Source organism: Delphinapterus leucas, chromosome 2, assembly GCF_059928025.1.
Source record: "Delphinapterus leucas isolate spDelLeu-1000000601 "Yukka" chromosome 2, BTC_Dleu_Yukka2, whole genome shotgun sequence".
Taxonomy (NCBI): Eukaryota; Metazoa; Chordata; class Mammalia; order Artiodactyla; family Monodontidae; genus Delphinapterus; species Delphinapterus leucas.
In genome coordinates, this window is record NC_143130.1 from 40,051,798 (window position 1) to 40,068,152 (window position 16,355).

Sequence of the window (16,355 nt, forward strand, 5' to 3'; positions counted from 1 at the left end):
GTCTCTGCTTGGTTAGCTAGTGGTCAGCTAATGATTAGTCAGAAATTTCCTTAAATGCCTAGAACCAATAAAGCTCCCAGCCTTTGCTGAGGGCCTTTGTGTGTGTTGGGGCATACCCTCGACTGTCAGCCAGGCAGTTTACAATTTTGCTTTACCCTTCACTTCATGCTTGCCCAGAGCCTCAAGGTCAGCCAGAGGTCAGAGCTTACAGCCTTATCAGATCTCTTCTGAGCATGTGCATAGCCCATAATGCACTATGACCTTCTAGATTCCCATCCCAGGAATTTGTCAGAGCTTTTCAAAGCTCTCTGTGGACATCTCAATCTCTAGCTTTTCCTTTTAAGCTTTTTGGTTAACCTATTATTTGCCTAAGTTTTTACCCACTGCCCCAGGCATCTGTGATGTGAAGCAGTTACCTCTGTTTTGGACAAATACCCCTGGAGAAAAGGCTGTTTGCACTGGGCAAGCTCTAAGGTCAAATAAAGACAGCCTAGCTGTGGTCTTCCAGGGAACTACCTAACATGGCAACTAATGACAGTTCTGTGGGAATAGATAGGGCTTTGAAGGAGGTAGGTGTTTATGGGGTGGGGGCGGAGGGGGGTGGGCAGAGCACAAATGGGAATAGGGCAGTTTAAGTGCCATAGGCCTCACTGTTCTTACTGAGAGTCAACTGTTCTTGAATAAACTCTCTCTGATTGCTGCAAGCCTTTGGTTCATTTCTATAGTTTTGAAAAAGTTGATTCTGATGACTTTTGTCAGTGTTTTTGTTGCTTTTATGTAGGAGGGGATATTCAGAGGTCCTTCCTCTACTGTTTTCACCATTGTCAGTTCTCTCTTCATTTAAATTTAGTGCCTTTGGAATACTTGTTAAAAGTAGATTACTGGTCACTGGGTAGTATTGTTTGAATGCCAAGACAGAGATATCAGGAATTCTCAAGGAACTCATTTTATAATTACAAATATGAATGATTTTTAAGTCTGGCTTCTCCTCCCCCACTCCACAGTCTGAGTGTACACAGACAGGCATACATGCATGTAGCTAAAAATCAGCTGGTGTGCACTGACATGGCTGTACCAGTTGTTAGAATATTGAATACTTTTGTTTGGTACATTGCTCCTGTCCCAGGCCTCCCAAATGTGTTCCACCCCCAGTTCTAGCTCTTTCCCTGAACTTCCGCTATGAGCAACTGGAGGATTAACACCTAAACCAGCAAGGGGCCATAAGATCTCTGCTCCACTCTGGTTGATCAGTGCTTATGTTGATAAATATGTTGTATAGATTCATGTGTGTGTGTTTACATGTGTATATGGTAGGTATGGAGTGGTTTATATGTATATATAGCATAGTTTACATATGTGGTGAGCGATAAAACATTATATTTATGTTACACATATATGTATCTATAATATGTTACATATATATTATCAATACATATGTGTAATATTTTATCAATCATGACACACGCATCCATGCCACATATAATAGGAGAGACTTTTAAGGAGGTTTTAAGGGGTGAGAAGTGCCCTTTGCAAGTGTGTGTGTTTGTGCTTTCCGAATATATACACACATATATGTATGGTAGCCATTCTTTCATCTCTTTTCCCTTTCTTTTCGCCGTATCTTGTGGCTTCTCCACCTCTTTTACCTCTAGTCATTGCCCTCTCGTTTGGTTCTTATCTCTGGTCCCTATCTCTTTACCTCTTCTAAAATGCAGTCAGTGTGCTTCTAAGTGTCAGTCAGAGTTGTTAGGGGATGTTATTTCAGTATATAGCATTTTCACATTAAATCTATTTTATCTCAGTATTCTCCACAATATGTCGTTCAGGGTTTTAACTCTCTACTGAGTGATTTGAGTTAATCTTTAGAGCAAACTTTAACAGGAGGATGTTGGGTTTTGTCATCTTATTCGATCTAATTGGAGCAGAGAGAGCCTGTTCTTTCCTCACACTGGGATGAGCAGGTGTATGTCACCGATCTTGCCTCCTTCAGTCTGGTGAGGGGTATTTCTATATATCATTTTCCCCTGATGTACTGCTCCATTGTTGTTGTTTTTTTTTCCTCCTCTCACACCACAGCTCTGTACCTTGTTTCTTAGGGGGGAGTATGTATGGAAGTGTTTGCTTTAATCCTTCTGCTTTAGTCTGTCCGGGACAGAGAAGACAGAACTCTGAATGGTCAGAAATCATGATAAGCTGCGCCTTTCTCTGGATGCAAGGAAGGTTGTGCCAAGCCCCCAAGCTTTGCTTACAGTAGACTCTGCTCAGAGCCGTCTGACGCGTGCATTAGCCTAAAACTGAGCCAGAAGTGGCCTGGTTCTGTGGAAATACTTGCTTTGGGGGTGCAAGGGTTTTTATGCCACTTCTCTTGGAGACTGCACCTTCAGCCGTCTAGCTTATGACTTCTCAGTTTAAGTTGTTGCTGACTCATTGTATCGTCTCGTATTGAAACTATTGCTTAGCATTGCCAGTATTTATTCGTATGACTCTAGGAAATTGTGTGTGGCCATTTTCTATTTTCAGTAACAGAAGCTGACCAGTGGTAGAAAAGTGCTAAGTTCTGCAGCTATTAGGTGACTTGTCCTTGCATTCTATTTATCAGGTTACTGTTTTCCTTTCCCAAGACTATGAGCTTCTTAAATTGGGATGGTGCCTCTTATGATTGTAAGTTAAATGATCTTTCTAAAACTCTGAAATACAGAGACGTCTTTCGATTTCAGATGCCTTCCTTTGGCCTTACCCTGTCTCCAAGGCACTTTATAAATTGCAGGGGTTTGTGACTGCTTGGCTCTGCTGAGTGAAATATTGTGTATCTCTCCCCAGTAACGCAGGAGGAAAACCAAGCCTCCTCTAAGGTTTTGCACTTCAACTGCTGGGCCTGCAGAAGGCAGTGAAACTTTCCATATTGCCCCACAGCCCAGACCCTGCCTCACCTGGCAACACAGTTATAGTTACTGATCCCAGCCGCCTCATTGGTGCCTTGGCAAATTATATTTACATCAAGTAGTCTCGATGGATTTTTGAGCTACTATTTATCCCAATTGCTATTAGCTCAAGTCTCAGGAACAGTTACTTTTGTTGGGTCTGTCAAGATTGCCTCAGACATGACTCTCAACCTGGACGCTTTAAAACCTGAGGTGCCTTGTCTAGAAGGAGAAAAAGACTCCACTTCTATTTCACCTCTGTCGCTAGTATTCAGCTCAAACTACACTATGGACTAGAGAGGCTTTTGTTGGCCATGCTGAGAAAACTAATCACCATTTATTATGTTTCTGTGTGAAAATGTGTTTTTAAGTTTCCAACAACTGATATAACTTTCAAGTTTTAGAATATAAGCTGGTGATAAGATTAAATTGCCTATAGTGACTCCTGGCTTCACATGTGATAACGTCTTGATAGTCCTAAAAACAGTAGTCATAGAGAATATTAACTCCTTCTGAATATTGTTGGCAAAGGAGGCTTTCTAAAAAGTACTTCATGTCATGGTGCTTGTCACAGTATTTAAGTCCCTACGCCCCTTCCCAGTTGGGACGTTTTGCCCCTTCTAGCAGATCTTGTCCTCCTGAACAACTTGAACCCATCTTCTTATATCCATCACCTACATCTGTGATATTTCTCTTGTAACCCTTTACCAGTTTTTTGGTGCCCGGCTTCTTCCAGTTTACTATTCCATGTGTCTTGTATGTTGGAAACTTCTTCCTCTATCTCTAATTGAGCCTCAGAAGCCGCCATCATGACATGTACCCTGATTTGATGACTGTAGTATTGTTTTGCTTTTAATGGTTTGTAGGAAACCCAGGATGAGTCAGCTGTGTTATGGTTGGATGAAATTCAAGGTGGAATCTGGCAGTCCAACAAAGACACCCAAGAAGCACAGAGGTGTATGTATCAGTTGTTTTATTTCTACTCTGGTGGAAAGTGGGGGTGGCGAGGTGCTCCGTATCTTAGAACTCAGCTTGACCAAGATAGAAAGATGTAGGGGGAACAGTTTGCTAGTAGGTGAATCTAGACACCTTCTAAACTATTCCAGTAACAGTTCTCTTCTGGGATAGTTGCCTTAGGAATCTTTGCCATTAATGAAGCAGTGGAGAAGGGCGATGTAGGAAAAACACTGAGTGCCCTTCGTTCCCCTGATGTCGGCTTGTATGGCGTCATCCCCGAATGTGGTGAAACTTACCAGAGTGACCTTGCTGAAGCCAAGAAGAAAAAACTGGCAGCAGGTGAGTTTGGGTAAATAAATATGTGCCCTGAAAGTAAGAACTTGAAAATATCACAGGGCAGATGTAGAGCAAAGGGACAAGCTATAGGGAAAGGTACTTCAGAAGTACAGTATTAGGCTTATTTTAAAGACCCAAGGAGATAATATTCCTATTTTTGAAAATATCCTTTTTCTTCCCCTTGAGGGTGGCTATGTTAATAAAAAGGTCAGTTTTCTGAAAACGTTTATCTTTCATAGGGTGTTAGTAGTTCTGATTACCTAAGCCTGTAGATATTTAAAAGTTTATCTGCAAAAAGAGGGGAATAAAGATAAGATTTTTCATCCCGTTTCATGGCCCTGTTTTTAAAATTAACTAGAGAGGCTGAATGGCTGTAAGTCTTTTATCAGAATAGTTTTCTGACGCACAAGGTCTTACTTAGGTATAGGCTTTGGAAGGAACAGAGGCAGTCAAGGTTGATTTCCCCATTTGGACTTCATAGGTATTTTCTTTTTATACTGTGGATATGAATGAGCTAAATGAGACATTACAAAGTCATAGTTTATTTATTTATTTATTTTTTGCGGTACGCGGGCCTCTCACTGCTGTGGCCTCTCCCGTTGCGGAGCACAGGCTCCGGATGCGCAGGCTCAGCAGCCATGGCTCACGGTCCCAGCCGCTCCGCGGCATGTGGGATCCTCCCAGACCGGGGCACGAACCCGTGTCCCCTGCATCGGCAGGCGGACTCTCAACCACTGCACCACCAGGGAAGCCCCAAAGTCATAATTTAAGAGGGACTTAGGATTGCTCTTTACTCTCATAGACCCAGGGACAGGTTTTGGAATGGTCTTCATTCAGCTTGTTAACCCTTACCAGAACAATCCTATGGTATCAGACATGTGAATGTGGGGAGTGTGGCTCTGGGTTTCTTTCATCTTTCCTTTATTTTCTTCCAGGAGATTATAACAGCAAGTGGGTGAAGCACTGGGTAAAAGGTGGCTATTATTATTACCACAATCTGAAGACGCTGGAAGGAGGATGGGATGAACCCCCAGACTTTGTGCAAAATTCTATGCAGCTTTCTCGGGAGGAGATCCAGGTAGGTCTCATTTCTTTACAAAAGAAGAAGCTGAGGGAAAGTACCTGTATTTTAGAGGTAATATTACTTAGGAGGAACAGGGCATGTGGTCAGAAGCCCTAGACTAAAATTAAGGCTACATAACAAACTACTTTGGAGTAATTTTTCCAGTGGGAGTGCTTAAGGGCTAAATTAGTAAAACATCTGGATTATAGACTTAAGTCAGATGAATTGTGTGCGTTTTAAAGAAAACTGGATGATCCAGCAAAGAACAAAAGAAGTTGCTCTGACTTCTCATTAAATGCAACTACTCTTACTCTTTCCCAGTGTACATTTTAAATCTCTTTTCTGACTATTCCACAGATTCCAACTGTACTATGTTAGAATATAACCTGCACTTTCACATAAAGTTAGCATTTTTTCTTATAGCAGCTTTTAAAGTGCTTCTTTCTCATCCCGTGTCTTTGCTTATGCTGTTCACTCTTACTAGAATTTCCTCATTCAGCAGTTCCTGAATACCTCCTATATGTACCAGACCCTCTTCTAAACACTGGAGATATAGTCATGAACGAAACAAAGTTCCTGCTGTCGTGAGATGTCCCTCCCCTGCCATCTACATCTGTCAAAATTTTATCCTTCCAGGCACACCCATCTCAAAGTGTCACCTCCTCTACAACTCTTATTAAAATTCCTTTTCCTTCCCCTCTCCATCTTCATTTCAAGCCCCCCCCCCCATAGTCTTTGTATTCATTTAGAATTTAACCAACTTGGATTTGTTTCAGTCGTGTGTGTACTTACCTTATGCCCACTGTTAGTTTTTAAGGTGAGGTACTGTTTGCAGTCCTTGTATGTAATGGCCTCTTACTTTGTCCTTGACAGGCTGTTGAGCACTTCCAACGTTACCTGGTGCTAAGCTCGTGGTTATCAAACTGGAGTTGTCTAATGTACATGAAAGGAGAGGGAAATATATTGAGGGAAGTTGTTCAGTAGGCTCCTGTGGGTCATGATTAGACACATGATTAATACACACAAAGATTCCTAGAGAGAAGGGACAGTAAAGGACTTTTAAAAAGGTTATCTACTTCCATTGGGCAGTTATTCCCAAATCCTGTATAGAAAAAAATGGAATGTTCACATATGTAAAAACTGAAATAGTCCCTTTCTTCAGAACTCACCTATCAGAGGAATGAGTTTCTATCTTGTGTTTATTAAAGTTCTCCTCTGAGGGAAATTATAGTCTCGTACCTTCCCAGTGTTTCACCTTCACTGCTAATGGTTTCACAGGTGATTAAATTTAACTAAGCTCATTGAACTCTCTCTCTGTTGGGCGTTGAGGGGCTATAAAGATGTATCAGAGTCTCTACTTTCCAGTTATTAACAATATTGTGGTAAAAATAGCAGGCACAGAACTGAGTACTGCAATGTAAGACAGAGAGAAATAGATGCTCTAATAACAGTAAAATAGAGGAAATGTTAAGGAAGCAGTTAATTCTATCCTGGAGAAAGACAGCATAGATAACATTTTAGCAGATGAGAAACAGAGGGAAGTCTATTCTGGACAGAAAGGACAGTGTGGGGAAGGACATCAAGGACTGGAGGAACATGGGCCATTTCAGGGAGGACGAGTGGTCCTTTGACTGGCATGCTAAGTGGAGGAGGCAGAGAAGAGAGGCAAGGACCTGACAGGCCACTTGAAGGAAGCCAGGGTGATCTTCCAGCAGAGTGATTTTTAACTCTTTTTGGGTCGTGTACACCTTTGAGAATCTAACTAACCTCCACAGAGACACTCCTACTTAGTGTTTTGTGTATGGACCTAAGATTTTTTTTTAAAATAAATTTATTTTATTTATTTATTTTTGGCTGCATTGGGTCCTCATTGCTGTGCGCAGGCTTTTTCTAGTTGCAGTGAGCGGGGGCTACTCTTCGTTGCAGTGCGGTGGCTTCTCTTGTGGAGCATGGGCTCTAGGCACGTGGGCTCAGTAGTTATGGCTCACAGGCTCTAGAGCACAGCCTCAGTAGTTGTGACGCACAGGCTTAGTTGCTCCAACAGCATGTGGGATCTTCCCGGACTAGGGCTCAAACCCGTGTCCCCTGCATTGGCAGGCGGATTCTTAACCACTGCCTGCGCCACCAGGGAAGCCCTGGATCTAAGAATTTTTTTTTTTTTTTACATCTTTATTGGAGTATAATTGCTTTACAGTGGTGTGTTAGTTTCTGCTTTATAACAAAGTGAATCAGTTATACATATACATATGTTCCCATATCTCTTCCCTCTTGCGTCTCCCTCCCTCCCACCCTCCCTATCCCACCCCTCTAGGTGGTCACAAACCACCTAGCTGATCTCCCTGTGCTATGCGGCTACTTCCCACTAGCTATCTATTTTACGTTTGGTAGGGTATATATGTCCATGCCACTCTCTCACTTTGTCACAGCTTACCCTTCCCCCTCCCCATATCCTCAAGTCCATTCTCTAGTAGGTCTGTGTCTTTATTCCCGTCTTACCCCTAGGTTCTTCATGATCTTTTTTTTTTGTCTTAGATTCCATATATATGTGTTAGCATATGGTATTTGTTTTTCTCTTTCTGACTTACTTCACTCTGTATGACAGACTCTAGGTCCATCCACCTCACTACAAATAACTCAATTTCGTTTCTTTTTATGGCTGAGTAATATTCCATTGTATATATGTGCCACATCTTCTTTTTTTTTTTTTTTGCGGTACGCGGGCCTGTCACTGTTGTGGCCTCTCCCATTGCAGAGCACAGGCTCCGGACGTGCAGGCTCAGCAGCCATGGCTCACGGGCCCAGCCGCTCCATGGCATGTGGGATCTTCCCAGACCAGGGCACGAACCTGTGTCCCCTGCATTGGCAGGCGGACTCTCAACCACTGCGCCACCAGGGAAGCCCGTGCCACATCTTTATCCATCCATCTGTTGATGGACACTTAGGTTGCTTCCATGTCCTGGCCATTGTAAATAGAGCTGCAATGAACATTTTGGTACATGACTCTTTTTGAATTATGGTTTTCTCAGGGTATATGCCCAGTAGTGGGATTGCTGGGTCGTATGGTAGTTCTATTTTTAGTTTTTTAAGGAACCTTCTGGTGGCTTTATCAATTTACATTCCCACCAACAGTGCAAGAGTGTTCCCTTTTCTCCACACCCTCTCCAGCATTTATTGTTTCTAGATTTTTTGATGATGACCATTCTGACTGGTGTGAGATGATATCTCATTGTAGTTTTGATTTGCATTTCTCTGATGATGTTGAACATTCTTTCATGTGTTTGTTGGCAATCTGTATATCCTCTTTGGAGAAATGTCTGTTTAGGTCTTCTGCCCATTTTTGGATTGGATTGTTTGTTTTTCTGTTATTGAGCTGCATGAGCTGCTTGTAAATTTTGGAGATTAATCCTTTGTCAGTTACTTCATTTGCAAATATTTTCTCCCATTCTGAGGGTTTTCTTTTGGTCTTGTTTATGGTTTCCTTTGCTGTGCAAAACCTTTTAAGTTTCATTAGGTCCCATTTGTTTAGTTTTGTTTTTATTTCCATTTCTCTAGGAGGTGGGTCAAAAAGGATCTTGCTGTGATTTATGTCATAGAGTGTTCTGCCTATGTTTTCCTCTAAGAGTTTGATAGTGTCTGGCCTTACATTTAGGTCTTTAATCCATTTTGAGTTTATTTTTGTGTGTTGGCGTTAGGGAGTGTTCTAATTTCATACTTTTACATGTAGCTTTCCAGTTTTCCCAGCACCACTTATTTAAGAGGCTGTCTTTTCTCCACTGTATATCCTTGCCTCCTTTATCAAAGATAAGGTGACCATAGGTGTGTGGGTTTATCTCTGGGCTTTCTATCCTCTTCCATTGATCTATATTTCTGTTTTTGTGCCAGTACCATACTGTCTTGATTACTGTAGCTTTGTAGTATAGTCTGGAGTCAGGCTCCTGGACCTAAGAATTTTAAACAGAGGAGTGATGTTACCTCACTTCAGCACGTTACCTAACCTCCTACCTCCCTGAAAACAAAACAAAACAAAAAACAGTGACCATCAAATTGGTTCTCCCACTCTCCACTTTCCTCCCTTTCAGTGAATCTGGATTTTCACTGAATCCTTCATCATTTTCTTTTCCCAAAAGAAAAGTCTCTTTTCCCAAACTTATCATTTATCTTGTCTCTTGATTTTATTCTCTCCCAGTTCCTTGCAGACCGTGTACTCCACCTCCTCTCATTTTTTGGATTATTCTAATATGTAACCTAGATCAGTGCTTTCCAGAATTTAGCGCAGTCTTTAACTGCACACGTTGTTGCCCAGGAAAAACAAAATTCAAGGCTCTGATACCAAGGACGGGGGGATACATGGTATATCCATAGACCATGGATATTAGGTGGGTAACCAGGTGTTCTCACTAACCATTCTCACCACTCCTGCCCTCATTCAAGCCAGGTCCTCTCCCACTTGGATTATACGATAACAGCATCCTAATTCACCCACTCAGGCTAATCTGTCAGCTACTCTGCTAACAGTGCTGCTTTTCTAAAAATAAATCTGATGGCTTTATTCCTGTTTGCAAGTTTTCTGGTTCTCCAGTGCTTGTAGTAACAGTTCAAACACTCTAGGCTACTTCTCAAGACGATTTGTAGCCTGTCAACTCCCTTGCAGGGCCCTCCTCTGTGTCATCCCAGGGGATCTGGGCCTTGGTGTTGTCACCTGTTACTCTGTCTTCTTGTCAGCAATGACCCCAGATCAGCAAGCACACTTCCTGGCACAGCCAGTGTTAGGTAGGTGAGTAAAGGAAATAACATATGAGGTAAAAGAAGATGAAGTTTTTGTTTATGACTTTTTGGGTGGATGTGAGGACAGCTTGGCCTTGAAAAATAGATCTGAAGTCTGCATTCCCATTTCTTGGCTAAAGATCTAGTATAGCCTTGGAAAGCCTTAAGCATTAGTTTGTGTGATACTGTGTAAAAATTTGTGTCCATTCTCACCTGTGTTTGTCTTCTCACGTGACCATTGCTTTTTCAGAGTTCCATCTCTGGGGTGACTGCTGCATATAACCGAGAACAGCTTTGGCTGGCCAACGAAGGCTTGATCACCAAGCTGCAGGCTTGCTTCAGGGGATACTTAGTTCGGCAGGAATTCCGATCCAGGATGAATTTCCTAAAGAAACAAATCCCTGCCATCACCTGCATTCAGGTATTTCAGAGCCTATTATGCAGACAACAAGTGGGCTTCTAGAGCAGGGGTAATAAAAAGTCAGCTCCTACGATCGAATGTCTGAGTATGTCCTCTGTCTTCTGACCTCTTAGTCTTGTCCTTCTTCTGACAAGCACTTCCGCTCCTACCATTGGAATCAATGTGTGCTCATTGCTGTTTAGTGTGGTGAGTTGTGCAGCTCAGTGGCAGTTCTTCTTGGGCACCTCATTGTCTTCTAAGACTGTTCCTTTGTGTCAGATTTGAATATTGAGAGAAGCAACTGCGATTTTGCTTCAATGACAGGGAAGCACAATGTCACAGAAACAATTCTGGGTTAGGAATTATGGCTCCAGCACTGCCAGGTAGTGGTAAACCTCTTCTCTAAGTTTGTGTCCTCATCTATAAATGGGGATACTAATATTTATCTTACCTTCCTCACCTGATTTGTTGTAAGGAGCCTATGAGAACATCTGTGCAGATGCACTTTAAGGTGTGAAGTGCTGTGCTCACATCAGGGAGGTGGAAGTTAGCCAGTGTGCTCTCCTGGTGGAGGTACAGCCCAGGCCTCCCTCCCCCTGTCACTGGTGGACGTGATCCTTTTTAAAGCTGCATCATGAATTGCACTTGGATGGTATCTCAAGACAGAATCTTTTAACTTCCTCTGACCCTTGGGAAATAATGTGCCGCATGTAATGTTTGATGGTTTCAGTCGCAGTGGCGAGGATACAAGCAGAAGAAGGCGTATCAGGACCGCTTAGCTTACCTGCGCTCCCATAAAGATGAAGTTATAAAGGTGTGTAGCCCAGGCAGGGTTTCTCAACGTGGGACGTGAGCATGATATGTGTGGAGATGAAGGGCTCTTCTAATTTCCAGGACCGCCTTTTCCTTTTCCACAGATTCAGTCCTTGGCAAGGATGCATCAAGCTAGAAAGCGCTACAGAGATCGCCTACAGTATTTCCGAGACCATGTGAGTACCCTTGGGTAACAAGGACCAGTAGAGTTAGTTTTGCTGTGTTTGTGGTGGACAGAAGAACAAAGGAATTTCTTTTTTTTGTTCCTTAGATGAATGACATTATCAAAATCCAGGCTTTTATTCGGGCAAACAAAGCTCGTGATGACTACAAGACTCTCAGTGAGTAACTGTGGCTCAGCAGAGGACAGTTGAGGCAGTGGTTGAGAGCCGTCAGGTTCTGAGTATTCTCCACGGATCTCTTTTTCTTGTCCTGCAGGCAAGGCTTGGGGGGGTAGGGTGCTGTTTGTGACTTAAGCCCCATTGCTCACCTGTGACTTGATGTCTTGTTGCTTGCTGTATTCGCCTTCCACATAACAACATAGCAATAGCATGACTGGGAAGACTGCACTTGGTGGTTGTCTTTGCACATCTCAAAAATAAATATCTTACGTGTGAATAGAGCTTTTTTTTTTTTTAAGACAGTGCTGATGTTTTCCATTTTATTGACGCTTCCATTCCTCGTCTGACACATGCTTTCTTTCTGTCAGTCAATGCTGAGGATCCCCCTATGGTTGTGGTCCGAAAATTTGTCCACCTGCTTGACCAAAGTGACCAGGATTTTCAGGAGGAGCTTGATCTTATGAAGATGAGGGAAGAGGTCATTACCCTCATCCGTTCTAACCAGCAGCTGGAGAATGACCTCAATCTCATGGATATCAAAATTGGACTGCTAGTGAAAAATAAAATTACACTACAGGTATGGTCCAGTGCCAGTAAGGGCCTTGGGGTACATTGTCCTGCTTGGTACCCCTGTCTCTCCCTAGGAGACTTGCAGGGAGTGGGTAGGAGGCTGGCTTTCTTCTCACCGAACGCCATACATTTTTTTTTTTTAAGCTAAATAAGAAATCAAGTGATTTAATCACAAAATTTTAAATAGAGAAAAGTAGATAAAAACCATCCCATAATTCCACTACCCTAACAATCATTTTATATCCTACATTTTAATTTAATATAGAGGATAAGATACTTTCCATATGTTAAGTCATCATAAATATTATTTTTAGTGGCAGTGTAATAATTTATCAGGAAATAATCTGAGTTACCTCTTTTTTTCTAGACTATTTGACATTTTCAACTTTTATTATTACACAATAACACTGCAGTTAATGTTTCAATGTATATGTAGCTTTTATTGTGTTTAAGACTTTGTAAGATAGATTCCTAGAAGGTGGTTTCCTGAATCAATGGACATTTTTATAGATGAGGTTCTTTATAGGAAGATGGAAGTAGGAATGGATTTGATTGATGTACTGAAAATAAGGTACAGTGTAGTGATTCTAAAATATTTAGGGGATCTGCCAGTGCAGTAGACCTTCATGAAAGTTTTTAGGTGCTAAAAGACCTTTCCATAATGCCCAGAGTTTCATCTTTGAAAGCTTTTTGATTTATGTATATGTGTTTGTTTATAGGACGTGGTTTCCCACAGTAAAAAACTTACCAAAAAAAATAAGGAACAGTTGTCTGATATGATGATGTTAAATAAACAGAAGGGAGGTCTCAAGGCTCTGAGCAAGGAGAAGAGAGAGAAGTTGGAAGCATATCAACACCTGTTTTATTTACTGCAGGTGAGTGGCTCCTGGAATTAGTATTGTAAAATTTAGTTAATTTACTTTTCTCAAGAAAACCTTATGCATAGATCTCTGTGAAAGTCCTTCTGATTTCCACTGAGAGATGAGCAAAGGGCTATCTTATTTTTCTTTATTACTCAGGTACTTTCTAATCCTTCAAGCTGAAAAATCTTGAATATTTGTGCCAGCCTTCATGTCATCTAGAAATTACTTATCCCTTGCTTTCGTTTCAGACCAACCCCACCTATCTGGCGAAGCTGATTTTTCAGATGCCCCAGAACAAGTCCACCAAATTCATGGACTCTGTAATCTTCACACTCTACAACTATGCATCCAACCAGCGAGAGGAGTACCTGCTCCTGCGGCTGTTTAAGACAGCACTGCAGGAGGAAATCAAGTACGGACAGATTTCTGCAGGGCATACATGGGACCCCTCCCCACCGTCATAGGTGCTCATAGTTTGAGATTCAGGCCTGCCTGTGCCTTTTCTCAATACTGTGACATGTGTGAGATACTTATTCTAAAGAAGCATTTACCTTTTATAATGTAATAATATAGATTATGCACTCACATAAACTAATTATACTGAAAATACAAATTAATTATATATTATATATATACTGTATACCAATATGAACTAATAATATATACACAATATAATCTAATATGCTAATTATAAGCTAATATAATAAACACTAATATAAAGTGTCGCTGTTTCTGGGGAGGTGATAGAGATTTGCTAAATTAGTTTTAGGAATATTCTGTACTAAGATAGAATTTTTTAAAAGCTGGTCCAAACATGAAGATTTCACATCTTTAGCTCATGAAGGACCTGATCATGTTCCTATGACTGAGTTTGCAACAACAACAGGAAGGTGCGGTATTCAGATGAGTGTTGGGGAGTGTTTCTAGGGAAAGAGCTTGTAACCCTTTCCTTCCAACTATCATATTTCTGTTTTTAGGAGATGGGATCTTTAAGTAGGAAGGATCTTTAGGTTGGTAGATTTGTGATTAGTTTGAATTGAATTTGTATTTATGTTTTATAGGTCAAAAGTAGATCAGATTCAAGAAATCGTGACAGGAAATCCTACAGTTATTAAGATGGTTGTAAGTTTCAACCGTGGGGCCAGGGGCCAGAATGCGCTGAGACAGATCTTGGCCCCGGTGGTTAAGGAGATTATGGATGACAAATCTCTCAATATCAAAACTGACCCTGTGGATATTTACAAATCTTGGGTTAATCAGATGGAGTCTCAGACAGGAGAGGCAAGGTATGGTAACCACAACACCTTTTCTTTCGTGTTTTTATTATTTTCTCTCTCTCTTTTTTAAGCGGTTAACAGTTCTTTGATTTATAAATTAGTAATTGCTTAAATAGGTTTTCCTTAGAAACCCCTTCTTTAAGTAGTTGACTTGGTAATTTATTCACTTATTTAGCAAGTATTTACTGAGTACTTACTAAGTGCCAGACACTGTGTTAGATACACCTACAATAATACGATAACGAATGAGACATACAATAATGAATGAAGAAGACATGCTCCCTGCCCTCTGTTCATAGTTTATTGCGTGGGAGAGATGACACACAGGTACATAGAAATAAAGTTGCAAACTGAGGGGAGTTTCGTGATGTTTTGTAGGGAACTGTAATGGAGAATTCAAGAGGGAGCTAACTTAGAGGGGTTAGGGAGAGCCTCCCTGAGAAGGTGAACCATCACATGGTGGAGGCCTGAAGGGTACAGTGGGGCCAGCCTTGCTAAGAGCTAGGTGCAGAGTCTTCATGTCTGGATGCTGTCAGGTGGAAGGAGCTTGGGAGAGTCTAGGACCTGGAAGGACACTGGGCATCAGCAGAGATGCAGTTGGATGGGAAGACTTGCACAGATCTGAGTGAGATCACTGTGTTTCATTAAAGGGAAGAGGAGCTGGTGTGGGCGAATGATGAGCTGCCCTGGAATACTGAGAGTTGGACTAACTAAATTAACATAATCCAGGAGAGTTCTGTGCCAGGGCGGTAGTTTTCACCACCAGCGTTAACACATCCAAAGGAAAAATGTGTCAGTAGAATATGGGAAATGCTGGGAAAATACAGTTCAGAGGGCCAAAATGTTTAAAATATTTTTATCTAGCTTGGGTAAGGACAGGGGAGGAGTAGCTCTCCATATGATTGCTACTCAGAGTTTGATCTGTGGGCCAGTAACTGTAGATCATCAGTGTCGCTAAACACACTGTTTAGTTCAGCTGACATTTTTTTCCATAGCAAGACTTTCTCAATGAAGGAAGTATCCATTCTGAAGTTGATTACATTCTGGCTCACGCTCCTTACCCTGTCTTGGACTGATTGGTAGAATGGTCTACATGTTGAATAATGCTGCTTTCCACGTACCTGGACACCAGGCAAAGGGGGAGGTTACCCTGGATAGAGAACAGAACATTCTGCTCACTCCTACAAAGGGCTTATCCCCTATTGGGAATCGTGTGGGAACCAACCCTGATTTGGTTCTCTGCTTTGTGTCAGCCTGTCACCCAAGAGTCAGATCGTTGCTGGGTGTGATGGAAAATCCATTTTTGTTTTGACCTGCACCAGGCCCAAATCCTGGAATATGGTCAGCCAACTGCAGTAGTTGACTGGGAAGGTTTGACTGAAGCTCAGGGCATCCCTAGATGGGAGCCCCACGGACACAGGCTCAAGGGTATTAAGATACTTCCTCTGCCGGTCCATGAGTTGGTCATTTTTAGATCAAAATTCCAGTAGGTATTTCAAGATTTTTTCTTGTAGGTGCCTATCAGAAATGTGTCTTATTTTGCTTTTCATAAAATGGAAATTGATTTTAACACATTTTTTTTAATATGGATAACTGGGAGGTGTAGTGGTATGTGGTGGGAGCCCATGCAGCATGTAAGCATCACGGATCCTTGAGCTTCAGCCACGAAACTCATAGCAAACTGGGACGTTGTCCCTCTTGGCAGTGTTCACCTCTAAAATCTTTGAAATTTAATATTCTGTTCTCTGACTACACCCATTTAGTTTAACACTTTCATTCTCTTTGCTCATTGCTACCTTTTTTAAAATGTCGTATACGTATACAGTTATATTTTACTGATATAAAAGATGTAAAGTACATAACTTACAAAATATAAATGCCCTTATAAATTCAATACAGCCAATTGTTTCAGACAGAATGCTTTTGTTAATTTTTGCTGAATCTTTGTGTTCATAGTCTTACCAGTGTTTGTAATTCAGCCACCATATGACGAATGGAGTTGTGTCCTTATTTGCTGGTATTAGTTTCCTATTGCTCCTGGGATGAATTA

The 16,355-nt window shown here is 41.5% G+C and overlaps 1 protein-coding gene across 2 annotated transcripts in view; it reads left to right on the forward strand.

Moving 5' to 3' along the window:
- The window catches only part of IQGAP1 (IQ motif containing GTPase activating protein 1), a 125,025-nt gene that overhangs the window by 87,907 nt on the left and 20,763 nt on the right, over window positions 1-16,355 (forward strand). For both annotated transcript variants that reach the window (XM_089906758.1, XM_022564055.3), the window contains 11 exons: window positions 3,788-3,878; window positions 4,050-4,217; window positions 5,150-5,292; window positions 10,292-10,462; window positions 11,172-11,255; window positions 11,359-11,430; window positions 11,526-11,595; window positions 11,964-12,172; window positions 12,885-13,040; window positions 13,277-13,440; window positions 14,090-14,314. In XM_089906758.1, the coding sequence (XP_089762884.1) occupies window positions 3,788-3,878; window positions 4,050-4,217; window positions 5,150-5,292; window positions 10,292-10,462; window positions 11,172-11,255; window positions 11,359-11,430; window positions 11,526-11,595; window positions 11,964-12,172; window positions 12,885-13,040; window positions 13,277-13,440; window positions 14,090-14,314 (1,553 nt within the window). The remainder of the gene's footprint in view (window positions 1-3,787; window positions 3,879-4,049; window positions 4,218-5,149; window positions 5,293-10,291; window positions 10,463-11,171; window positions 11,256-11,358; window positions 11,431-11,525; window positions 11,596-11,963; window positions 12,173-12,884; window positions 13,041-13,276; window positions 13,441-14,089; window positions 14,315-16,355) is intronic.